Source organism: Eurytemora carolleeae, unplaced genomic scaffold, assembly GCF_000591075.1.
Source record: "Eurytemora carolleeae unplaced genomic scaffold, Eaff_2.0 scaffold196, whole genome shotgun sequence".
NCBI lineage: Eukaryota > Metazoa > Arthropoda > Copepoda > Calanoida > Temoridae > Eurytemora > Eurytemora carolleeae.
In genome coordinates, this window is record NW_019396109.1 from 220,370 (window position 1) to 247,410 (window position 27,041).

The 27,041-nt window shown below is 33.1% G+C and overlaps 2 protein-coding genes and 1 long non-coding RNA gene across 3 annotated transcripts; 2 read left to right on the forward strand and 1 right to left on the reverse strand.

Annotated features, from left to right (window-relative positions):
• The first annotated feature begins 247 nt into the window (after positions 1-247).
• LOC111695167 (uncharacterized) lies at positions 248-4,048 on the forward strand. The gene is made up of 4 exons (XR_002763805.1): positions 248-573; positions 1,103-1,183; positions 2,735-2,821; positions 4,032-4,048. It is a non-coding gene; the product is annotated as an uncharacterized LOC111695167 (long non-coding RNA).
• Positions 4,049-6,335: 2,287 nt separating this feature from the next.
• LOC111695181 (uncharacterized) lies at positions 6,336-13,248 on the forward strand. The gene is made up of 5 exons (XM_023464403.1): positions 6,336-6,419; positions 6,787-6,853; positions 7,371-8,427; positions 8,972-9,128; positions 12,211-13,248. Exons 1-4 carry the CDS (start codon positions 6,336-6,338, stop codon positions 8,976-8,978), a joined length of 1,215 nt encoding a protein of 404 aa, XP_023320171.1. The 3' UTR covers positions 8,979-9,128; positions 12,211-13,248.
• A 2,188-nt stretch (positions 13,249-15,436) lies between these two features.
• On the reverse strand, positions 15,437-25,468 carry LOC111695171 (7-methylguanosine phosphate-specific 5'-nucleotidase A; the record flags this gene model as incomplete). The annotated part of the gene is given in 10 exon segments (XM_023464394.1): positions 15,437-16,058; positions 16,160-16,257; positions 16,507-16,576; positions 17,009-17,110; positions 17,765-17,830; positions 18,065-18,107; positions 19,742-19,813; positions 22,462-22,507; positions 24,299-24,432; positions 25,359-25,468. Coding segments are annotated over 10 exon segments (831 nt in total), but the record flags the coding sequence as incomplete, so codon positions are not given.
• Positions 25,469-27,041: the final 1,573 nt, after the last annotated feature.

Below are 27,041 nucleotides of genomic sequence, written 5' to 3' on the forward strand. Positions count from 1 at the left end.
CTGTGGTATNTCTAAAGACATTTGGGATGATTTTGAGGCAAGTAAAGAAACTAGAAAATGCTGTAACAGAATTAGAAAACAAGGTAGGATATCTGGGGGGGGATATTCATCATATATACCCTTAAAACGTTAACACAGAATAAATTTTGTTTTTAATAGGCTTCTGATTTCTTATTTTTAAGATTCCAATCACTATTTCTTTGTATTTATTATCAAAAAGTAACAATTTAAATTTCGTCTATTTTTCTGTTTTCAATGGTGGTTTTCACATAATAAAGTTTGAAAATCAAAGTTTCAAAACAATTATTTCATCCAGCCTCTTACCTTAACGCCAAAAAATAAGCAAAATCAGTTCAGCCTTTGTGACGGTCATCGGATTCATAAAGAAAGCGAACCAAGTCAATATCCCAAATGTTGATTGATGATTAAAATTGGTAGCAAAAGGGGGGGGGGCAATTCGACACCTTGAGTTGACAAAGACGAAAATATTCGTCTCAAGACGAATTGGAGACTCGTCAACTGCAGTTGGACGAAGCTAGATCTGCAAGATCAGTGGACGATTCTAGTCTAAAGGTAATAAGATCAAGATCAAGATCAAGATCAAGATCAAGATCAAGATCAAGATCAAGATCAAGATCAAGATCAAGATCAAGATCAAGATCAAGATCAAGATCAATGATAAGATTTTTTGTTAAAAAATTAAGTTTCACGTCTAAAACTTTAATTACAAAGATAGGTTTACAGGGCGCGTCGTGTCAATCTTTTTGGTAAGAAACTTTGCTTTTTGGTGCAGATATATCTGCACTTTGCTAGCTTTTCCTACATTGTTAAATAATAACAAGACAAAATTCTCAGATTTTCCTGCTATCCTTAGGGCGGATTTCCCAAATTGAAAAAAAATATATATTTTGAGGCAAAATATTTCCACAAAAATACCGTCCCTGGGGTCGTGTGAGATACCACTAATAAATTAGACTTCATCGTTTCAGCTATTTTGATAAGCCAAACATTTATTAGTTGTAAAGCTATATCAGACGAAGGGCTTTCTAGATTTTCAGGGAAATTTCTAATTCAAGTTTTTAACTTCAATTGTTTTTTTAAGATTGAGCTAGAGGAGATATTCCTTCTGAAGATGGAACAGCGCGCCGTGTTCATGAGGCAGAGCAAGAAGTTAGACGAAAAGGTGCCTTTATTCAAATTTCTTTTTATGCATCATGTTATTCCTGTATCTATATAGATTTCATCCAGATTTATTTCTTAGATTTGAGAATAAGATTCCGGACAGTTAAACGTTGATTTATTTTTTTAAACAAGCAATTTACATAGCTTACAATGCTAAAATAATTTTTAACAAGTCAGGCTGTCGCTAATTGTATTTTATACGTAATTTCAAGTGACTCTTTTTTATGCTGGGTCCATTTTACAACGGTACAAAATTTGCTTGATCAAGGATAAATGAAATATCCTTTTTTTTCTAGCTAAAAATTGAGTTACTCCGGGAACTATGCGACGTTACTCGCGCGGAGTTGAAACTTTACTCTTTGAGTTTCTCTCTATTAAATTTTCAGCTAGAAAATTACAGATATTTTTCTCGTCGATGATCAGACATAGTTTTATAGGATAGTCCTAAAATTGGTACCAGTACAAACGTCGGACCAAAGAGAATAGAATATATTAGAGTGGAATTTACTAGAAAAAAGTGTAAAACGGCCATTTTGTTGTACTGTTTCCATACTGCAGGTGTACTTCACATATTTATGCTATATAACCTGTTGGGCCCTGGAATATCATTTTATAGAAAATCTAAAATTAATTTTAAAAGAAAACCAAATTATGAAATAGGCTGTTTTCATAATTGACCAATGATCATTTCACCTAGACTCTATGCCTTTCACTTTACAAACGATGATTTTGCATTATGACTATAAATCAAATGATGTTTTTTATTCACCTAATTATTATTTTATAAAGTTTATTTAAAGCTTTAAAAAATTCGAAATTGAAATGAATAGTCTAGGGAACATACTGTATTAATGTACTCTACTGCATATAATTTGTGAACATTTACATGATTTGTACACTTTGAACTCCCTTTTAGGCTGAAAGGGACTGAAAAAATTCATATCGAAGGATTGTCTAAATTCCACCTTAATATATATTCTTTTCTCTTTGCACGCACCTCTGATCCTTTAGTAAAAGTAAATTCAACATAAAGTCTGACTGCGTCAACCTTGTTGCACCGGCTAGTCCTATTGAATGTCTGCTTTATTTACCCAATGTCCGGGCGATACAGTACAAACTGGGACCGGAAATGTTGACCCGGCTCGGAAATTCAAATGTACTACGGCTGCCCGTGCAGAGCATTTTGTTCATGATATAATGGACCTCCTTTATTATACATGGCAAGTAGAAGGTCTAAGTCAATATTTAGTCTGGTAAAAGTAAAATAAGGCATTTAGACATCTGAGGAATCAGGCAATAGGTTTATAGTCCAGTTTTTAGCCTAAAGTGAGGGGCTTGTAATTGTTATAAAGTCAAAAATGTCCAAAGATAGGGTTAAAACATTCTGGCGTAAAAACTTGAAAAAAGTGATGAACTAATTCCACTGTAAACTCTTGTTCATTTTAAGCATCGCACCAGGCCGAGCAAGCTATGCAATACACATACAGACTATGTCAGGCAAAACGGCACAGTACACTTTCGCAGAATATAAATTATCAAACTTACTCTTTAGGATGGTGTAATTTGGGTTCAACGAGTTCTTCTTTGGGTGATTTTTTTCATCTTTGCTTTTGTGTTCTTGATCTTTCTATTCAACGAGGTAGATATTAAAAACATTTAATATTATTTGTATGCAATGCATACCTTTATGGTGAAACCCTTGGACATCCCGATCGCTTAAACTGAATATCCAATGTAGACACTTTTAATCTTTAGCTTAATCTGTGCTTTTTCTCTTTTTTTGCCCTACCAAATTCCGACTAATGAAATGATGCGTAAAATTTCAAACTTTCCGGCTTCTTATTGGCTGTACAGGATTCTGCATACGCCACTGAATTATACGCACTTTTCAGGATGCAAAATCAAGATTAAATTAATCTTAAATTAATATAATGAGGAGGATAAACATTGATCTCAATATCCACAATTTTAAAATATACAGTTCAAAGTTAAGTTTTGAGTTGGATACTATTAATCCCGATCGCTTGATCCTGATATTCACTATGGGCACTTTTAATTTGAGGATCAATACTTTATCTCTTCAGTTTAGTTATCCCTTCAGGCAGGGTACAATTACAATGCAGATAAGAAATAAAGAAAATATTAATCTGCAGATTAACGAAAGATTTAGATCAAGCATTGGCACAAACTTTTCTTGACTTCTCAACGGCTATTTTTTGCAACCAACTATCCTTAAAGCTTAGATATACTGATCGATCAAATAATTTCAGTTTGAAACATCAAAGGCTTACACCATAAGGTTGCATTCAGCGATTAGAAAATATGATTTGATGATAAAGATGCAGCTCATTCAATTTGAGTCATCTACACCGACACCGTTAAATGCTACTGACCTCCATTGAACCCCTTTTTAGGTTTATAAAGTCAAATAAAAATGAATATGGAGATCAATGACTTCTGATTCAAAATAAACATTTTGAGCTGTGTAGATAAGAAGAAATAACTTTTAGGGTTAATATCAGCATGCCAAATTTTAGGGCTAATATCCAAAGAGAATAGAATATATATTAGAGGAGAATTTACTAGAAAAAAGTGTAAAACGGCCATTTTGTTGTACTGTTTCCATACTGCAGGTGTACTTCACATATTTATGCTATATAACCTTTTGGGCCCTGGAATATCATTTTATAGAAAATCTAAAATTAATGTTGAAAGAAAACCAAATTAAGAAATAGGCTGGTTTCATAATTGACTAATGATCATTTCACTTTACAAACGATGATTTTCCGTTATAACTATAAATCAAATGATGCTTTTTATTCACCTAATTCATTTGAACTCCCTTTCAGGCTGAAAGGTACTGAAAAAATTCATACCGAGAGATTCTCTAAATTCCCCTCTAATATATATTCTATTCTCTATGCGTCGGACCCAGAAACGTCAGACAGTACAAACCTAAAACTTACCAAGGTTAAACAGTACAACATCGGACCAGGACAAACGTCAGACAAAAACAAACTTCGGACTAAGGAAAAAAAATTATTTGAATTTTAAGATTTTTTCTTATTAAAAAGTTATTTCCTGTAATCGACTGGTTTAATAAAAATCTACCCAAAGGAACTGAGTTCTTGCCACTAACTCAAATATTCTCATTCCTAAAATCAAAGGTTACTTTAATTTACGTGTACATTACAGTCCTTTAAATCATGTCTGTTGTCTAAAATTCTTCATCTAGTTATTTTTTATATTTAACTAGGAATTTTGACACTACAAAATCTCATTGTTGAAAAATATTAAAATTAACTGTCCACTCAATATCGTACAAATAGATGTACTTAGGAATAAACCCACTGTACTCTATGACACCAACTCAGTCATAAGGAAACATTTTTCGACAAATTTCACTGTACAGTATAAACCTAGCCAGGCAAAATTAGGAGAGTTATGCCCGCCCCCTGGTTATAACTTTAAAAAGTACAATGAGCACAAGAGACACAGCATTTGTGTAGAGTAAACATCAACCCATTTCAATAAATTAGTGATTTGATAAGTGTCAAGTAAAACTATTTGCTGTGTAACAACATGAAATACACTTAAGTATTCCTTTAATGTCGTCTTCCTATTCCATTGTTTTCTGGTTATTACTGTATGAAGTTGAGTTAAGTTAATAGTCATAGTTAAAGTAAACAGTAGAAAAATTGTGCTATTATCAATTTCAATTATAATACATAACAATACTTTGTTCAAGGTACTAATGCAAGGAAAGTTTTTTCAGAGGTGTACAAATTTTTTGTTCTGCAGTGTCCTGTCTTTGGGCGGAAAAGTAAACAAAAGACGGATGTCACAGCCTGACATGGAATCCATTTTCACAAAAATAATCTATGAAATATTTTGGTCATAGGAAACTATTATGTGAATTTTCAAAATTATCAAAATTAAATCCTCGGATACTAAACGAACACTGATGCATCTTTTCTTGTTTACAAAGTCCGCCCAGAGAGAACTGGTTTCAATATGTACGCAGAGTATACCTGACCGCAATTAACTTTCCTTGCATTAGTTCCTTGGCTTTGTTTTCCTTTCATTGTTTAGCTCAGCAGTTTAAACTCATTTATTTAAAAAAGTATCGGTGTTTTCCCACTTTTCGATTTAATTTTTAAGCCCTCAATTAAAAAAAAAGAAAAGGTTGTATGTTCAATTCTCAACGGTACCTTTTAACCCGCCGTCTGATCACAAATGATGAAGCTATCTTTGTGACTTGATGATTATTTATGCAGCATAGACTAGGAAAAAAATTAAAAGAATTCAACACTTTAAGATTAAAAACAACAACATCTTTTTTATTGTTGTAAATTTACCCATTGTAAATCGGGCATTCAACTTTTTAGTTAAGGAATCATTTACAATCATTACTACAAAGGAAGGTGACGGAGAATATTGTGCTGTTTCTGCTCTGCAACGGAAGGAAGATGGTGGAGAATATTGTGGAGAGGATAAACGATTTACTGTAGGATACTTATGACCTTAATGTGTCGGAGGAGTATTAAAAACCACGCAGAGTACATTCATTCTTCACTGATCAGTCTATATAATGCAATATAACCAGAAAATAACAATGTAAATTAAACCAAACCATTGCATGCAGGTTGCTAACATTTTGTGACACTGTGTGCGTTTGCCAAAATTAGTTTTTAGCAGATTTTATCGAAGTTGTTAAAAATGTCTTATCTTTGAGTTCTTCTTTTTTTTCGTAATAAAGTTTTGTCTTATAGTTCTTGAATATGTTGTACTGTAGTATGATTTGGAAATTCCTAAACCAAGACGCTCTGAATAAATACTATTGCAAGTGGAATGTCTCAATGCAAGATTTCATCATTACATTTCAATCTAAATGTATAATTGTATCAGGGTCTTATTTTCATCTATAGAATTCTTATGTTTTAAAGCAAAAAGCTCAAATAATAATTAGTTTATTAAATAATTTTAGTTTTCGGCCAGAAACCTATCTTTGTGTATTCAACATTTTCATTTGTTTAAAGTATTTAAACTCATTACATTTAAAGATTTTATAATATTTTTGTGTGATATTTTATAAACTTAACCAATTTCATGTTCAAAAATTTCATGTATTTCTAGATTTAAAGGTGATTAAAATGAGTACCTTAGACAAGAAATTATCTGCCTTTGACTTTGAGACTGAGAACCCAGGAAATGAACTAGAGGAGTCGGATTCTGAGGTTTATTTTTATTATAATTAATATTTTATCTAAAAATGTAAGACTATTTTAATGGGATCGACTGTAAGCATAATTTCAAGTGACCTTTCATTTAAAGAGGGACATGCCCCTATTAACAAAGGTACACTTTAAACCTTTTATTGGTCAAGGGTGACAGACCTTTCTTTCTTTATGTACAGAAACCTTTGTAAACCTTGAATACTTTGTTTGCAGGCTGTTTCATATTAATTTAAGAACATTATATGTACATTCTTAAAGGGGCAGCAAGAACATCTGAACTTTTAAAGAAGAAAATAGGATCGGGAGTATTTTATTTAACTATGACATGCACTAGGTCCTAGAAAAATATTATTAATATTTTGTTTAGAACAAAACTAAATGTCCGCTCTGTTCTGAAATGATCTCCAATAAATTCTCAGCTAAAAGACATCTTGGTAGAACACATAAAACCTTGTCAAAGCTGGAATATAATTCTATCTGTAAGAACATGAAGGAAGCAAAGAAGAAGTGTCAATATTGCAGGAACATGGTCTAAGGGTTAAACAACATAAGAAGGTTCGTAAGCTTTATTCATAGTATTACTATTACCGAGGGGAGTTATCAGATGGGTCAAAGGTTAAGGGAATCTTTTAAAAACATTTTGTCCATACAGTTATAACAAAAAACACTGGAATAAGAAGACGTTATTATAGCAATACTTACGTGTATTTGATGATGTTAAAAAACAACTATTTTACTGGACACGTATTAAAGCACTTATTTAGTGAAATAGGTCTGTTAACATTGCACAACAGCTGTGATGCCCGTGGCACTTTTTAAATTGTGTGGGCCTATTTCAGAGTTTTCTGGTATCACTATAATAATCTAGAATAACCATAAGAAAAGTCAAACTTAAAGGGACTGTAAAGGATGAATAAAAAGGGGGTATAGGCTAAACCTTAACCATTTTAGGAGTTAATTTTAATCTGAACCTGGAGATATTCAGTTGGGCTTATCTTAACCTGGAGATATTCAGCAGTTCTAATCTGAGCCTGGAGATATTCAGCAGTTCTAATCTGAACCTGGAGATATTCAGCAGTTCTAATCTGAGCCTAGAGATATTCAACAGTTCTAATCTGAACCTGGAGATATTCGGAAGTTCTAATTTGAGCCTGGAGATATTCAGCAGTTCTATTCTGAACCTGGAGATACTCCGCAGGTCTGATTTGAACCTGGAGATATTCAGCAGTTCTAATCTGAACCTTGAGATATTCAGCAGTTCTATTCTTAACCTGGAGATATTCAGTAGGGCTTATCTTAACCTGGAGATATTCAGCAGTTCTAATCTGAGCCTGGAGATATTCAGCAGTTCTAATCTTAACCTGGAGATATTCAGTAGGGCTTATCTTAATCTGGAGATATTCAGCAGTTCTAATCTGAACCTTGAGATATTCAGCAGTTCTAATCTAAGCCTGGAGATATTCAGCAATTCTAATCTGAACCTGGAGATACTCCGCAGGTCTAATTTGAACCTGGAGATATTCAGCAGTTCTAATCTTAACCTGGAGATATTCAGTAGGGCTTATCTTAACCTGGAGATATTCAGCAGTTCTAATCTGAGCCTGGAGATATTCAGCAGTTCTAATCTCAGCCTGGAGATATTCTGCAGTTCTAATCTTAACCTGGAGATATTCAATAGGGCTTATCTTAACCTGGAGATATTCAGCAGTTCTAATCTGAACCTGGAGATATTCAGCAGTTCTAATCTGAACCTGGAGATACTCCGCAGGTCTGATTTGAACCTGGAGATATTCAGCAGTTCTAATCTGAACCTGGAGATATTCAGGAGTTCTAATCTTAACCTTGAGACATTTAGCTGGTTTAATCTGAACCTGGAGATATTCAGCAGTTCTAATCTGAGCCTGGAGATATTTAACAGGTCTAATCTGAGCCTGGAGATACTCCGCAGGTCTGATTTAAACCTGGAGATATTCAGTAGGTCTAATCTGAACCTGGAGTCATTCAGCAGGTCTATAAACAAACACGCTGAAATTAAAAACCGTTAACTCTTGAAAAAATCATGTATTGTTTATTTCTTGTTTTTTGGTAAATGTTCTAATGTTTATAATATGAATAATGAACATGGAAAGAGTTCGAAAATCTTAAATGATATCACTTGGAAATACAAAAATAATCCCTTCAGTAAAACTTCGTAAAATTTGTGAAAGTATCGGCAAAACAAACAAAAAAGTTAAATCTTTTCAAGTCTGGATTTTTAGTTCAATGAAGTAAATATTATTCAAAATTATGAAAAGTTGATTTAGTGTTTTTGTTGAAATGTGCATTCAAATTAAACAAATATTTAACCAGTCATGCTTATTTTGAAAACAGTGAAGAACTACTTTTAAATATACTCCATTGTGTATAAAAAATATCTATTAATTTATAACTTTTATAGTTGTCTTGATATCTGAGGACTTTAAATTGTTTATTTCAGAGTTATTATTGTTCCAAGATGTCTGAACTAGAGGAACTAGAGAATAGGATGATAATCAATTATTCTGATATTTTAGTTCTTGAGACCCAGGGATAAGATGTCACAGAGAGCATCAAGTACAACCTTGCGGAGACGGATTGATGAGTTGGAGAACACCTTCAAAATTTGGAGGATGGATGAAGTTGATTCAACTAGACTAAGAAGATTATCAGACGAGACATGTACCATTCAAGGTAACACATTCAACCGGAAGTATGCATTGCAGACATACAAATTGAAAACAGGATTCTGAAGGAATGTTCAACAACCTACATACAAAATAGGCTCTTAAAAAAACAGGCCTCAATTTTTAACCGATTTTGGACGTAAAATAATGTTCAGCAAACAAAAATCTCGTTTCATGTTCATTACTAATTTTATTCACGGTAACAATTCTTAAAAAAGCAATTATTTGTTGATGCTAGAGTGTTAAATTTAACCCTCAAAAATGAAAATTGCAATCTCAAATACCACAAAGGCAAATATTGTTAACATTGTTATTTTTTTTATACAAGTTACTTCGAGGGGTTTGTGCAAGCTGAAGTTTATAGATTTTTAATAAAATCGCTCGAACCTTCCCCCTCCCTAGATTTTAATCAAGTAAGACTTTTTATCTTCCTTAAATCGTTTTTTATTAAATTCGAATGGGATTAGACCTTGATTATTTTGAATCGGATTAAAAATGCGGGTTTTTGAGAAACTTTATTATTTTAATCTCCTGAAATCAGTCCCATCTTGGCATCTTTCTCATAAATGGCCTACAGTCCTAAATTATAATTATTATAAAGATTTATTCACACACTAAGACATAAATACAAGTACAACACTGATATATAAATGGTGTAGTTTAAATTTGTTTAAATAAATTTTTGAAAATACAGGTTTCCTAAAAGAAAAGAGAAAAATATGCAATATTATGCACAAATAGACGACACTGATCATTACTCATTACATAACATATTTATCATTTCAGTTATTACGTAATCATCTAATCCTTCAAAATATAAATTATGCGTTCTTGTATGTAGAAGTTCTTGTAAAACAGGAACTTTCCATGCACGGTCCAATGGGACATCAAAATATTTCATTTGTTTCTTAAATAACACTTCACACTGAGATCAGAATGATTTACAGAACCAAGGTACTAATGCAAGAAAAGTTACTTCAGTGGTGTACGCATTTTTTGTACTGCAGTGTACTGTCTTTGGGCGTTACAGTAAACACAAGACGGATGTCGAAGCCTGACATGGAATCCATTTTCACAAAATCTATGAAATATTCTGGTCTTAGGAAACTATTATGTGAATTTTCAAAATTATCAAAATTATATGTTTTTATCCTCCTCGGATACTAGACGAACACAGATGCGTCTATTCTTGTCTACAAATTCCGCCCAGAGAAAACTGGTTTCAAAATGTACGCAGAGAATACGCGACCGCAATTAACTTTCCTTGCATTAGTGCCTTGTACAGAACAGTCATATGGAAAATAAAGTTCTGCTAAGAACTGTGTTAAGGTCATTTTTGCATAAATTAGAAAGAAATTTAATGCAAAGCTTAGAACTTGCTTCAATAGTCTCATAGAAAGACACACATCTGCTAGCTAAGATAGTTTTTACATGTAAACATTGTGAAATACTTTTAATCAAGTACCTATGCGTATCTCTAGGTACATTAAAAAGAATTCTAATAGCAGAATTCCATGCTGTATACAATTTTGAAACACATTGGAAACTCAAGTCCAAAAAACTAGATCCATAAAAACTACAACAATAAATATTATGCAGTTTTAAAATAACATCTGGACTGTTAAAATAAAATTCTTGGTTAAGGGAATGAATTTTTTAAATGAAAATAGCTTGTTTTTTATTTCAATCTATGGTCATTGAATTATCACTTTGCAGAACATTTCAAATGTTTCAAGTCGTTGACAAATGGTAAAGGTAATTCATTCAATAAAATTGGGGTTATTTCATTATAATTAACCCTTTCTTTAGAAACAATAAGGCATTTAGTTTTACATTTTTTGATTAGACTATTTGTACTAGATTTCAGTTTAGTAGCTTTGGCAAAATTTGCACAAATTTTCACCATTTCCTGAAGACCTGTTCTGCTAGGAGAATAATATCCTCTGCATATACCCAGATGCCCATATAGACACTCTGGATTTGGCATCCAATCGTTGAACAGCGTAATAACTTCATAACTTTGTCAATGTATATAAAGAATAGCACAGGGGAAGAAACTGCTCCTTGTCTGACTCCATTTTGTACATCGAAGGTATTTGAGAAAGCATTACCCAATTTAACATTTCATTTATTGATTTGAGTAAATGAACATTAAACATCTTAATGCTAGAGGTGAAACACCCTTCTCCAATAACTCTGAGAAGAGCACATCCCATGACACAAGATCAAATGCCTTACTCCGATCCATTGCTTAAGCATAAACTGCTTAACCAGCTCTGTCGTAATAATCCACTACAGAGTTGACCCCCAGCTGCACATTGTAGTACTGGCTAGCTTCTGAAAACTAAACTGAAGTTCAGGGTGGTCAGCTTATAAGAGTTTAGAATTAATATCAACCAGTCAAACCATTTAAGAATCAAGCTCCCATTGGCAATTGCCCTGTAATTGTCACTGAAAGCAATGTCATCTAAGTTGTCCTTCACTATGGGCACTAATGTGCACAGTAGTAAGAAAGCAGGATTTTGCCGGTAGTCAAAAACCATTTAAATAGGGTGGTCACATGATCTATTAACTTGTTAAATGCATTCATTAAGCAGTCTGAGCTGAAGTCAAATAATGCATCACTTTTCATTGCTTTCATTTTATTTAGTGCATCTTTGACTCACTGGGTGTTAACTTTATTTATATCATCCTGTAATCCATGATGAACTCTACTTGTATATTTTGCTGCACTTTATCAAAACCTTCTCCTGGAGTATGCTGGTTCTTTATGATGTTAGTTATCACAGGAATCTTTTTGCTTGCATAAACTATAAATATTAAAACAATCTCCTGTGATAACTAACATCAGAGAGAACAATATTTAAGTTCAGTTTGGTTATAAAATATAGTTTATTTCAGATAAACTAATCTCAGATGTATGTAAAAAATAGATTGTTATTGCAATGCTATATGGAATCAGCACGACCACTTCTTAATGGTTTAAATAAAAAAAATCCTGTGATAACTGACATCATAAAGAGCAATATTAGACCAAAAGTTGTTTTAAAATCTAGTCTGACTCAAAATTAAAAATATACAATTTTTAGGATAAGGATGGGAAGGGGGAAAAGCAAGATATATCTTCAATTTCTCTCTCCATTCATCAGTTCTAATCTGAACCTGGAGATATTTAGCAAGCATAATCTGAACCTAGATCTATTCAATAGGTCTAATCTGAACCTGGCTGTATTGAGTAGCTCTAATCTGAACTAAGATATATTCAGTAGGTCTAATCTGAACCTGGAGATATTAAGTAGGTCTAATCTGAACCTGGAGATAATCAGCAGTCTAATCTGAACCTGGAGATATTCAGTATAATATGAAAATCGTGAACTCAGATAAACTTTATAAAGATCCGTAGATCTTACATCATGTACGTCATTGCTTGAAATACCTGAAAGAATAGTTTTATTGATCCTATTCATGTAAAAAATCCACAATGTACATTAGCACTAATATTCATATATGTAATATGAACATTGAACATGGGAAGGGTATGCCAATCTTAAATGACGTCACTTGAAAATACATTGACAATATCTGCAGTAAAACTTTGCATGATTTGTTAAAGTATCGGCAAAACGAAAAAATGGCTGAAGTTTTTAGTTCAATTGAGTAGATATAATGTAAAGTTGTGATATGTAATTATGTTAATTTAGTGTTTTCGTTAAATTGTGCAATTTAATTAGTCAAATATGTAACCAGTAGTACAGTGGTAACCGAAAATAGTGGAAATATTTTCGGTTCTTTTTCATCTTCTGTTTATGAAATATCGGTCAGGATTTTCTACTTTGTGACTCATTTATTTCTAAGAATGATTTAGTTAATTCATTTACAAATTATAAAACGATATTTCATAATTATCGTTACACAGTATTTTATAAACTTTTTGATATTTCTGATTGATAAAAGATTGACGCCTTTGTCTCAGTATCCTAGTCTCCAACCGCCACTGCTGCTACACTCCGCTATTTGTGTGCTTAATTAATGCACATTGCATATAGTTTGAAACTATAATTATTATTAGCTCCCCGACCACTGCACAAAATAATTATAATTGTCAGCTATTTAAATATATATGTAAACTTGTGGCCTATAATAAATGATTTGATCTGATTATAGACATTTTGCAGTTTATTTCGTTAAGAAAACATCTTGTCCTCAAATTTATTTTACTTAGGAATGAATCAATTTTACTTTAATATGATTGAGAATGAAACTGTCTCGTTTTTTCTCTCGATAATTTAGATATTTTAGATGTTAACTCTTCCTAGGAGTTTGTTCTGCTTTTAATTCAAATCTGAAAATAGAGTGCGACCCAAAAGTTTTTGAAATTTGTTAAAAATGCTATTTTAGTGTGATTGGGCTGATAAATGCCGATCTAGCGATTTATTAAACTTGATAAATGTGAGTCGGATCACAAGTTTGACTTGATTTTTTATTTAATTTTCGGATTGCATTTAGGCAGCCTCAATTCCCTCAATACTGATTCTCTACCCCTCAAATTTACCTTTGTTAACAAATCTGAGTAGAAAAGATGATGGACGTAATTTTTTGAAAAAAGTTTGATAAAATCCCTCCCATTGTTTTAAAGAAAACTTTTCTTTTTAATCTTTTATATCTAACACGCTTTATTGTACCATTTATTCTTATTTTTAACTTTGCATAAACTTTGGGTCAGTACAACACACTCAAGATCTAGCTTCATTTTCTTTGATGGGCTGCTCTCCTGCTTCTATGTAATTGGTAATGACGTTTCAACACATTATTTACTCTTTTCCTTCATTCGCAAAAATAAGAACATTTTGTATATATTGTTTCTTAATAAAAAATGTACGAATTGCCGAGAAAAACCCGGATTTAAAAAAAAAATTGTTAGCATATACTTTTGGATCACACTCGAGTGTATTTGTATACACTGCAATACTGGTTAACAGGCAGACAACTTATTTCACTAAAAGAAATGAAATTGTGAAGCAAAAAGTAGTGCTTAGAATCTATTTCATTTTGATGCGGATCCGGCCGTATCCTTTATCCGCCCTGTAAAAAATGGACCCGGATTCCGATTTTTTCAGTTTTTTTAGATTGCCCCTTGAATTCAGATCCGAATCCAGAAAACTTAAATATTGCGGATCCTAAGCACTGGAAATAAGCATAATTTGATTAAAATATTAAGCTAGCTATGGGTCCATTTAACCCTATCCCTGCTGGGGTACTTGAAAACCAGGATACGCTGGAGGGGGGGGTCAATTTGACCCCCCCCCCTCTAAATCCCATGTTTTATGTCCAGATGACAAATGATACGTCATTAGAAAGCTCTTGTACTCTACTTTTAGAATCTGCAAAAAAATTTGCAAATTTGCGAAAATTGAATTTTTTATTACAAAATCCAGTTTTATAGTAAAATGTTTGGAAAAAAAAATTTGTCCAAAAAATGAAAAATTATACATTTTTGAAAAGCCCTTGACCATGCCATTTCAAATATAGCAGTGTGCCTGAGGACTCAGGCAGTTAGTATTAAAGCCCGGTTTTAGGCCTAAAGGGAGGGCTTTGGGTATGTAAGAAAAGTCAGAAAATTTCAACAGCCTCAGACCAATACTTTTTGAGTTATGTAAAAAAAACTACAGGGGGGGGTCAAATTGGCCCCCCCCCCCAGCAGGAATATGGTTAAGAGCCCTAAGACTGCTCTTAAAGGGACCTCAGGCAGGAGAGGTCAGGGGCGGCCAAAAATAAAAGGGAGGAAACCCATCGTAAAAGACCTGGCTGAACTTGGAATGTCCTAGGGTGATACCGAGGCCGCAGCGCAAACCGGAATTGGAGAATTATGATGAGGCCTCTTAATCCGATACGCGGGACCTGGTTTAGTAAATAACTAAGCAAGAAATAGAAACATCGCTAAATAAAAGTTATACCCTGGAAGACCTGGAACTGACAGTTGGTGAATAGTTATAAATGTCTTCTTCCATATATTGTACTGGATATTAACCCTGTAGTTACTACAAACTCATAAACTACATATATAAGAAGACCAAGCAAGATTTCGTAGGTTGGACTAAGGTTTTTTTATAATAAAGTCCTTGATCAAAACTTGCACTCTTCTTGGTTTAAACACACCTCGGCAATTCTCTTGGGTAGCTGTGATGTAATTTTACCAGACTAAGTTATAGATTTAAAAACTGAAGTTTTAAAGTTAAATTTTCTTAGTGGGACCTCGTCACAAACACATTTAAAGAGAAACTAAGTCTAGATCTTGTCAAAAAATAAAACAAAATCTTGGTTTTGTGCAGAGTTTATTTGAATGGGTAAATTATAATAACGCAATGGACTGGATATGGTATATATGAAACAGATAAACCAGCTGCTAAGAGACGGTATTAGTACACAGTACAACCCGTACAGTGTACAATGTACAACGTACATGACTTATAAACTAGAACAGGTTTTCACATCTAAAGAACTGAAATTTATATTACTAAAGCACATACAAAGAAAGCATAAAGAAGACAAGCATATATAATTGTTCAGAAAGGAAAAACATGTTTTCCTTGTATGTGTGTCTGAACCAACTTCAAACCAACAATACACATAGTGTACAAAACAGTAAACTTTGTAAACAAAAGCTTTACTTAAGTTTGGTTTAGAAATGAAAAAAGGGAATTGAAAGGAATCACATTAACATCACATATTCAATAAAGTGGAAGCATTGTATTAGTTTGTTTGGGTAAATAAACCGTTGTATATTTAATACATAACTTGAAGTAAAAAACGCCAAGTAAACAAACTAAACTAAAGAATGGTTTGATGGTTAGGATGAGGTTTTAGCTTTGATCTCCTCTAGGATAGCCAGGGGGAACTCCATGGTTTGATCGTCAACCAAAACAACATCAAAGTTCTCCTAAATAAAAAAAATAATAAAAAATCTGAGGACAAACAAGAATATATTTACAGAGTATTCAATGTATTGTAAGATTGATTGCTAAATATGATGAATCCAACCTTATATTTCTCCAAGTTCTCCTCAATCTTGTTGTTTAAGAATCCAATGGTTAAAATAACATTAGGATTCTTTACTCCTTCAGCCATATGTAAATCTCCTAAAATTTAATGTTCAGATATTTTAGAATTATTAAAAAGGCGACTTTAAGAGCATCAATTAGAATCTAACAATTTTTAAAGGAAAGGGGGCCTATAAGTTCTTAATCTTGCTGACGGAAACAATCTCAATAACTGGCGAGGGTCAACCCAGACCGAAATATATTTTCAATAAAGGTGGAACTTTTTTTACTCTACTCCATTACCATCACAGAATTTAAATCTATAAGATTTAGTTGTTTAATATTTACCTAATGAATCTCCGATAAGAACAACATTATGCCGGTGCTCCAACTCAGGATCATGAATAGAACTCTCAGACTAAACAGGATACAATCAATTATCCAATATGTCTCCAGCATAAAATAGCATTAAATTCTAATCTTAGTTTTTTTAATTACTCGTATGAATATGATGTAGATGTGAGTCTGTATAAAACGTTTTAATTTTTAATTTTCTCCTAATAAAATGTTCCCTTACCGCACAAACCACAGATCGAAATAAAAACTGTACAGTCGTCGTCGTCGCCGTCACCAATACAATGATCAAGACTTTGGATTCAAATTTTGATTTCCCATCTTTTTAACAGCATGGATACAATGAAACAAAGAGAAACTGTCAATCTTGTAAACTTGTAATATGAAAAAAGCTTGTGAGAAATCAAACCCTAGACAGAAAAGACGTCTTTATTGTATTGATACAAACGCCGACCACTGCATTCAAATGTGTATATATTGAGCTGGAGCACTGTACCTTGTTATACATATGTATCATGGGAGGTTTGAGACCACAGATCAATCCTTCCTCGTCGTAATTACAGAAGTTAGAGACAACCTTAGTGTTCGTGTGAACCAACTAAATAATAATTTACAAAATCAAAATTTAATTTCTTTAAATAAGTCAGATTTCTGGTTCTAAAACCATAAATCTTTTTCCTTAAAGGGACCCATTATTAATTTATAAACACAAAAATAAAGCATTATTAAGTTAGCATTTTGCGCAATTTTTGAAGCATTTTTTCTTTATTTTTGTGTTTATATGACAAGATTTTGAGAACCTATATCAGCAAAGCTTAAAATGGGAATAAAAGACAAAAAGATGTTTACCATGAAACCTGTTCTTAGAAGGCCTAACATACAGATGACGGATGACGGATGAGTCAGTAAAGACGACCGGAAACTGTTGAAATATGACGATAACTGGGTTAAATTAAGTATTCTGCTTTAGATATAATAATCTAATTGCTTATTTAATGATTTGGCATAGAATCAAACAAAGTTACAGTCGCAATGAATCATGAATGCAAGGAAACCCACAGTACAAATTCCGTACAATCGTCTCTCATCCTTTGTGGGTAACCCTGTAGGTAGCTCTACAATCGTTCTACATGAACAATTGTCTGTTTTCATTGACATCTCTTTAAACCTCTAACCCCCTATAAGAACACTGTGTCCCTCTAAACCTTCAACGTTAAAAGCTTAGAATATTATTATTATTATTGAAACTAACCTGATAATGTTTTAATATTTCTAGTATAAGGTCTCCTAACCCTGCAGATAGAATCAGAACTGGAATCTGGAAATAAAGCTGTTTTCAAATGCTTTCAATGCCACAAATTAAGGAGAAAAAATCTACACATTTGCTAAAAGTGAATTGATACTGATGTTTAGTGCAGATGAGACCATTAACATCAAAGACATAACTCGTTGACAATTTTTTACTAGTTTATCTGTCAAAAATTAATGAGAGTAATCCATCCATTTTTCTACTTATAATTATTGTATTTTAGTCCAGACAAGTTCATCCTACCTTTAGTTCCTCAAGGGATATCATTAAAGTGTCCGTATCATCCCTAAACATATTAATCAATTAAACCGTTTTAAAGTTCAAACCTGTCAAACTATTAGAAATAAACGTGTTCGTTTCAATGGTTTTTTGGCGTTGAAAGGTTCCAAAACAATATAAAATATTGAAGATATTTAGAAATTGATGCTTTTGAGACGAACCAAAAAAGGTTGGTTTAACGTTTTGAAGTCGATATCCTTTATCAAATCGAGCAAACATTTTACAAATCTTAATTATTTTTTCAAAGAAAAAAACCCAAGATTTATGTGGAGCATCTTAAAAACCAATAAAACCTTGGAATGTCTAAAACAATTGATGTTTAAAAACCGGTGCTTAGGATCCGGATCCGCAAAATTTTGGCTACCTGGATCCGGGTCCAAGGGGTAAAATATCAACCAAAAACTGCAAAAAAATTTTACTCCTAAAACCCAAATCTGAACTATTGAAAAAAAGAGAGATTATACCTGTATTTTCAAAAATTTATTTAAACAAATTTAAACTAAACCCTTTATATGTGTATTTATATCTTTGTGTGTGAATAAATCTTTATGATATAATAATAAAAATTTCCTCATTTCTGAATGGTTCATCAAGTTTTAGGATAAAAATAAGCGGAAAAAATAAAACAAAAAAATTGAAAATTATTTTTTGTTAAAAAAATTCAGTAAATCTTTAAGAAATGACCTGGATCCGAATCCGGAATTGAATCCGGATCCATTTTTTTTCCAGTGCGGTCAAAATTAAATAGATCCTAAGCACTTAAAAACCAATTAAACGATGCCACGTGAAAACTTTCTACCAACAGAACAAATTTATATTACTTGTTGTGAAACAAATTTAAGGATATTCATACTGGAAATTGGAAACGGAAATATTTCGGTTAATATGAACAAAAGGGACTGTACGTGTATTTTCGAAATGGCAATGCCCAATTCACAGTGATAGTCTTGAAAATCCATATCTGCTCAATATTTTGGAAGATTTAGTCGTCCTAGGTTTAAAAAGTGTAAGTATTTTGCTAATTCCTATGCGCAATTATAGAAAAACTATAGGATATCCCAATAAACATGGGAATTAAATGACGACTTTCATATCGTCTTCTATCCAAGTGGCATTTTTTCTTTAACACAATTATTGCAGAATTTTTATATCGAAAATACCTGGTCTTGAAATTTTCAAAATGTGGTCTAACATTTTAATATCTTCAAAATTGATGGAGATAATTCAAAATTTGAAATTTCAATTTATTTTAAAAATAAAAATTTGTCTTCTCTGTGTCTAATATCTCCGTCAATTTTTAAGACACAAGAAAGGTATATAATATATATATACATATAGACCACTTCATGAAAAACTCGTAAGACGTACAACCTCGTTTTATACTTTCTTTGCCATGCATGAAATATCAGAAATTAAAGACGACTTCCAAGTCGTCTGTTAATTCCCATGTTTATTGGGACATCCGGTATAATTTAAAATGACCAATTTTCAAAATTATAAACATTGTTATCTAATTCATACTTGATCAGACAAAGTTTTTAAAAGTACGGATGTAAATCGGACATTGCCATCTTTAGATAGAGTCTCAATAAAATTTACGCTTACAGGCCTTTAAGGTTTGAAGTAGCTCCATAAATCTACCTGAGTTCACATGTACTATTCTTAATCATATCTTCATACCAATCCTTGTGTACTCCGGCCTCCGTCAGTAAACTGGGGAAAATTAATTATTTTTTATAAGCTAATTATCTTACAATGATAACCAGAAAACTCTTAAATAAGAAGACGACTTTATAGAAAAACTTAAGTGTATTTGATGTTGTTAAAAAGTAAATAGTTTTACTAGGACCCTTATTAAATTACTAATGAAGTGAAATGGGTCTGTTTACGCTTGTAAGATCTGAGGATCTTCAAATGAATATTGTTAAGGTTGATTCACGAGAAACAAGACTTTGCAAGTGTTCCTGAAGAAAGAACTCGAGCTCCTGATATTCTAACGCATAAACATTTTATTATAAAGCTAAAAGTTTTTATCAAACACTTCTAATTGAGAATAAGAATTTAAGCCTAAAATATTGAATTTCCGTTTGTTTCAGACCATTATATATGGGATAGATGCTAATTGTCAAACTAAAATTCTGTTAGCTCCAGATTGTGCATTCAAGGTTTATATAAGACATCTAAATATTTGCATTTTGATTTTCAACAAACTCTAGCTCTATTCTAAACAAGTAGTCAATGGATGTTTAAAAAAGTGAACCCAGATCTAATCTCGTGCTGTTACCTGATCTACCTTAACTCGTGATAAATTAAAGAATACCAGTCAATCTGACGTGGAATCCTGAGTAATTCTTGGTTTTATCTTTGGATAACCTTCCTGATCAACTCATCCTCCACGAACCTGGTTATCTCCTTGCTCCAGGACCTGATGGATTTGTTCCTCTACACTGAGCTGCTGTTCTGATCTTCATCTAGCTACAAAGTCTTCTCTGTAGTTGAAAACCTCCGCCACAGCTGCAATCTCTCCGCCGTAGATGAAAACCTCCGCCGTAGTTGCGATCTCTCCGCCGTAGCTATTGTCTCTCGTGGCCTGCGTACTCTCTGGGTGAAGTAGTTCTTTGCTTCTCTCGAACTCCAACAGCTTGAAGATAAAGCTGACTCACATAAGGCTAAGCTCAATAAATAGAAACTCTTCGCTCAAAAGAATAAATAAACTAATTTAATCTTACTTAGATATCTCCCCTATTCTCAAAGTCTCAACAGTTGGCATTGGGAGTCCAATTGGATTGATTATAGTGATAAATATGGCTTTGAATACAGTTTGAATGATGATAGTATTGGTGTTGTTTTCAATGATTTGACCAAACTTCTCCTTCTGGCAGATAGTCACAACATTCACTACATCGATTACGACAGTGGAGAGCATTACCATTCATTAACCGAATTCCCTAAAACCTTTAAAAAGAAGGTGAAGCCGTTGAACTTCCTCAGGAACTATATGAAGGAACATTTGCTCAAGGCCGGAGCTAATATGGAAAATTGTTATGAAGATGTTCTGTCTCGAATTCCATCTTTAAAAACCTGGTTCCGAACCTCCACAGCTGTTGTGATGCACCTCAGCAATGGAACCATTCAGATCATCTTATTCAAGGATCACACCAAGATAATTCTATGCCACCTGCTGGGAGCTGCACATATATTGATGATACCTGAAGAAACCGAACCTTCAGATTTGATCTGTTGGAAATGTACATTTGTTCTCAGGATATTGCTTCTAGATTGAACTACGCTTATGATAAGATGATCTCACACTCAGGGTTGATAGGGGAGATATCTAAATAAGATTAAATTAGTTTATTTAATCTCTTGAGCGATTAGTTTCTTTTTATTGATTTTCGCCTTTTGTGGGTCAGCTTTATCTTCAAGCTGTTGGAGTTGGAGAGAAGCAAAGAACTACTTCACCCAGAGAGAACGCAGCCACGAGAGACAGCAGCTACGGCGGAGAGATCGCAGCTACGGCGGAGAGATTGCAACTACGGCGGAGGTTTTCAGATACGGCGGAGAAATTGCAGCTATGGCGGAGGTTTTCAACTACAGGGAAGACTTTGTAGCTAGATGAAGATCAGAACAGCAGCTCAGCGTAGAGGAACAAATCCATCAGGTCCTGGAACAAGGAGATAACCAGGTTCGTGGAGGATGAGTTGATCAGGAAGGTTATCCAAAGATAAAACCAAGAATTACTCAGGATTCCACGTCAGATTGACTGGAATTCTTTAATTTATCACGAGTTTAAATAGAACAGGTAACTGCTGTGTCCCAAGCTCATTGGACTATTTAAAGTCACAGCTTGAGTCTAAAAGTCGTCTTCCTATTCCATAGTTGTCTGTTTATCACTGTATTTTAATCAAAAAGTATTCATTCGTTCATGACTTAATGAATAGATTTAAGAAATTAACACCAGAATAACCAAATAAAATACAAAACACTAAATTACCAACTTGCAATTTCTTTTTGAGTGTTTTAAATACAGATATTCGTGATTTCATGAGAGCAGTCCAGTGTCTAGTGAAAAATCAATTATTTATTATAAATTTTACCAAAAAAATAGTTAAATAATTGTTAGGAAAAAATATTTAAAAAACCTTCACAAAATAGAGTTTGTGGGAGTATTTCCCCCCAATTCTAAAAAAAGGGAAAGGAAACTAGGAAAGTTCCATATTTATAGTTAACATTCTTAAATGAATGGTGGTAGATTGTTCGACGATAAACTAACTCACAACTTATAGATAAGATTTGTATATTTTTTACACTAATATTGAAAAAATAAATCAAGTTGACTTATCAAGTTTAAAGTTATCAACCTGTTTGCTTGAGTATACCATTCCACCATGCGAGGTATTTTCTCCTCTAAATAGTTATATTTCATTCGTAATTTATTAACAATAATTAGTTTATTATATTATGATAATCTTATGAGGAAAAAAATGTAATAATGGAAATTTAAAAATTCCATTATTTCATTTTTATCCTCATAAGATTATTATTACATCATATTTGTGAGGTTCCATGTTCACATACCCAAGAAATTATATTAAAAAAAAATTCTGGTGAAATCCGACTATTTCAAGTTGGAACAGTTCACATTATGAAAGGTTGTAAATAAGTTTTATGCTCTTGTTTTGACTATCACTGTTTTTTTATTTTTCTAATGTTAAAATAAAAAAATAAAAAAAAAAAATTTTAAAAGTAAAAATTGGTTCCTAATTTGAAAGTAATGCATGTGATTGTTTCCTTAGTTTAGTTTGTTTATTTACCAATTTCTAATGATTTTGCTCGTTTTTTTCAAGTTGATACTAGATTTAGATACATGCTGTATGTGCCCTGAGTTTTTTTTTAGATGGGGAGAAGGTATAGTAGTGGGTTGTCTTAATCTACTTAACAATATCGTGTCTTCATTTATAGAAGAAATCATTTTCTAGATATTAGATCCTAAATCTTTCAAAAAGAGGAGATAAAAGCAGGTTATCTAGTAAGAATCAGTTCGACATGAACTGATGAAGATGTTTGTTTGCATTGCTATGGAGTGCTAAGACTCCATTAAAAGTTGTGACACTAATATTTCAATGATAAGTTTTTATACTTTTTTTAGTTTTGATTGTGGTTTCACTTCATCATCTCGAACTATGAGAGATATGGTGACTCAGATTGAAAAGCTCTGACCATACTATTTAAGCATGCAGAGATTTGCAAAATCTCACCAAACTTGGTTTGAAATGAAGATGAACTAAAAAAAATCAATAAAGTAGGAAGTCCGGCAGTATGCTTTGAGACTCGGAAGTTTGATGAAAGTGTCTAATGTAAGGCTAAAAGCATCGTCCATATTTTTGGGAAAGGTCAGAAAATGTTTCATTTACTCTCAGACAAATTTCCATTGATTCTAATTTGTCTGAGAGTAAATGACATTCCTTTTTAAAGAGGTGATTCAATGATAAACCTGAGGGTTTGCGGATTTTGCGGATTTTTTTTTGCCTTTGTAGATTTTCAAAGTATCTTTCAATGAAAATATCTCTGCGGGATTAAATGAAAATTGTTGCATACCAAAAAACCAGCTTTTTATAAAGGAATGTTTATTTCCACTCTTCTGTCAGGACTAGGGTTGAGATTCAAATTGATATTTCTGAATTAAGGGATATCAATACTTCAAAAAATGAAAAAGGTAAGTGAGCATGAAAGGGTAAGTGAGCATGTTTTACTAAAGTAAAAAAGGTAAGTTTGCATGTATTAATGTAAAAGAAAAAAGTGAGTTTGCCATGTGCATGTTGTCAGTACAAAATAATTAAGTTAATATCTATATTTATCCATACTGAAAAGATCAATATAAGGAGTGTGTAAGAATGAATATTCTTCAACTAGTGTAATAATTTCCATTCTTTAATGCTTGGAGCGTGTAAGAATATACATTCTTTCACGCTCTGACCGTGTAATAATTTCCATTCTTACACGGTCTGAGCGTTAAAGAATGAAAATTCTACACCTACAGTGTAATAATAAGCATTCTTAAACGCAAGGAAGCGAACAATATTAAAATTGTTCCTCCTGAACCGTGTAATAATGGGAATTCTTACACGATAGGTTTACTACTATGGAACCGAACAGATATGAAATAATAAAAAATATATCTTGTAATTTGTTGATTACCTAAAGAAATAGACAGATCTAGTTCAATTGGATGATATTTGGATCTGAGAGCATTTGTCTTTTTGACGTAATCAGGCCCCAACTTCTTATAGTTCTCTAATACTCCCCAGCTACAGTCCACTGGAGTACCATTCCTATAATATACAGCTATAGTTCTCTAATACTCCCAAGCTACAGTCCACTGGAGTACCATCCTATAATATACAACTATAGTTTTCCAATACTCCCCAGCTACGGTCCACTGGAGTACCATTCCTATAGTATACAACAATATTTCTCTAATACTTCCCAGCTACAGTCCACTGGAGTACCATTCCTATACTATACAACAATATTTCTCTAATACTCCCCAACTTCAGTCCACTGGAGTACCATTCCTATAATATACAACTATAGTTCTCCAATACTCCCAAGCTACAGTCCAATGGAGTACCATTCCTATATTATACAATTACAGTTCTCTAATACTCCGCTAGTCAACTGGAGTACCATTCCTATAATATACAATCATAGTTCTCTAATATACTCCCCAGCTACAATCCACTAGAGTACCATTCCTATAATATTCAACTGTAGTTCTCTAATACTCCCCAGCTACAGTCCACTGGAGTACCATTCCTTCATAGTTTTCTAACACTCCCCAGATAGAGTCCACTGGAGTACCATTCTTATAATATACAATTATAATTCTCTAATACCTCCCGCTAGTCAACTGGAGTACCATTCCTTTAATATACAATTATAGTTCTTCAGTACTCCCCCACTAGTCCACTGGAGTACCATTCCTATAATAAACAATCATAGTTCTCTAATTCCCCCCAGCTACAGTTCACTGGAGTAAAATTCATACGTTATAAAACTATAGTTCTCTAATACTCCCCAGCTTCAGTCCACTGGAGAACCATTCCTATGATATACAAGGAAAGTATTCTATTTACGATCTCACATCTATTCTTCACTCAACAAATTTAGTCTAATAAATAAACATGAACCAAAGTATTTTTAAAATTTTCAATACTTTTTCTGGACATTATCAAGGTGAAAGAAAATAAAAGCTTACTTGTGGGATCTGGTAAGGGTGTAGTCGAAGTCTACAATAAACTGTAGATTACTAGTTCCTCCGTCAACCATCTTCCTAATCTTCTCCTGCAGTCCAGCAGGGTCACCAACCTGCAAAAAATAATTGTCAAAGAATTCAAGATTCATAGTTAATTTATAAAGTTTTGATGGAATCAGAAATGAGACATGGCGCTTACAGTGGAACCATAAAACCCATAAAATATTAGTATAGAAAGATGACATTGAAGCAGCCTTTTGGGTATTTAATGTTGAGTAATAATGTGAATAGTTTTAACAGTAACTTGAACTTACATCAAATAAATAGATGAAATAAGTCTGTATACACTGCAAGTGCACATTTACTGTATTACATGTTCAAATAGCTTGGAAACCCCGCTTTGCCTGTAAACCAAGTTAACCCGTTAAAGTTTTATATACTCACTACCCAACTTAAAAATTTTAAATAATATTACCGAGGATCTCCCGAGTTCCCAAATCAAAATTTGAGGCAAATCGGTCAAGGGGTTCCTGAGTTCAGATCGAACATCCAAAAACAAACAAACAGAGATTACAACTTTATGTATATAGATAAACTATTTAAACAATTTAAATCCAGTCTAACAGGCGTCATTCTATTCTACATATTATGGGCCTAACACTTCTTTACTTCTTTTTTAATAACTTAACCTTTAAAATCTTAAAACTTCATTGCTTAAATCATTTAACCCCTATCATTATAATTGTAGAGAAACTTTTTTCAGATAAGGGGGGGGATTTAACAGAAAAAAATACCCCTGCTGGTAGGGTTATTGGCTATGTTCATTCTATGATTTTATACATTATATGGGAACCCAGCGTTACCCAGGGAAGTCATTGTTAGTTCCACCGTTAGGCGGTTTACCCGTGCTTTCCCGTAAATTACTTTTTTTAACTATTTTCCCCGGCCAACCAACTTAGAATCACAAAACCAAGCTAAGAAGATTACTGTGGATCTCCCGAGTTCCCAAATCAAAATTTTAGGCAAATTGGTCCAGAGATTCATGAGTTGTGATCGGACAAACAAACAGACAAACAGAGATTACAACAGTATATATAAAGATAATAGGATAAGGATGGTCGTTAAACAAAGTCCTCCGTGGCTGTAACGAAAAAAAAACTGGTAATTGGATTCAATAATACTATGGTTTTCTACATTGTAATAGGATAAGGTTGATCGTTGCGCAAATTCCAAAGTCGGGCAAGCTCTATGACCGAGATAAAATTAACTAAGGTCTGTCCTAGAGAACGATTTCTGAACCCCCCCGGCCCCCCTATCAATTTTGTACATTACAATTTTCAACAAAATTAGTATATATTTAGGATTAGGTTATGTTAGGACACTTTCTGGGTCGAGCGCTGCGGCTAGGACAGGCTAGGGGGCCGAGCGCTACAGCCACAAGACCAAATTTTTCCATGTGAATATTCTAAAAAACTACATGAAAATCGATAAAAATGATAGGAGGGAGGTCCAAAAATCGTAAACTAGGAAGTTACCATAGATCCAGTCCAAAGTTCTCTTGAAAACTACCATATTTAAGCCGTTTAAGGTGAAGTAAATAAAATATACAAAATCAAACCCTCTTTTTGTAAAATGTTAAATCCCTAGGGTCTGTCCTAGTGAACAATGTTTGGACCCCCCCACCCC

What these genes read in the sequence shown, in the direction of transcription:
- LOC111695181 (XM_023464403.1), top strand. Translation starts at nt 6,336, where the DNA reads ATGAGTACCTTAGACAAGAAATTATCTGCCTTTGACTTTGAGACTGAG. An exon ending in TAGAGGAGTCGGATTCTGAG is followed by an intron (nt 6,420 to 6,786) that starts GTTTATTTTTAT and finishes TATTTTGTTTAG; the next exon opens with AACAAAACTAAATGTCCGCT. An exon ending in CTCAGCTAAAAGACATCTTG is followed by an intron (nt 6,854 to 7,370) that starts GTAGAACACATA and finishes TAACCATTTTAG; the next exon opens with GAGTTAATTTTAATCTGAAC.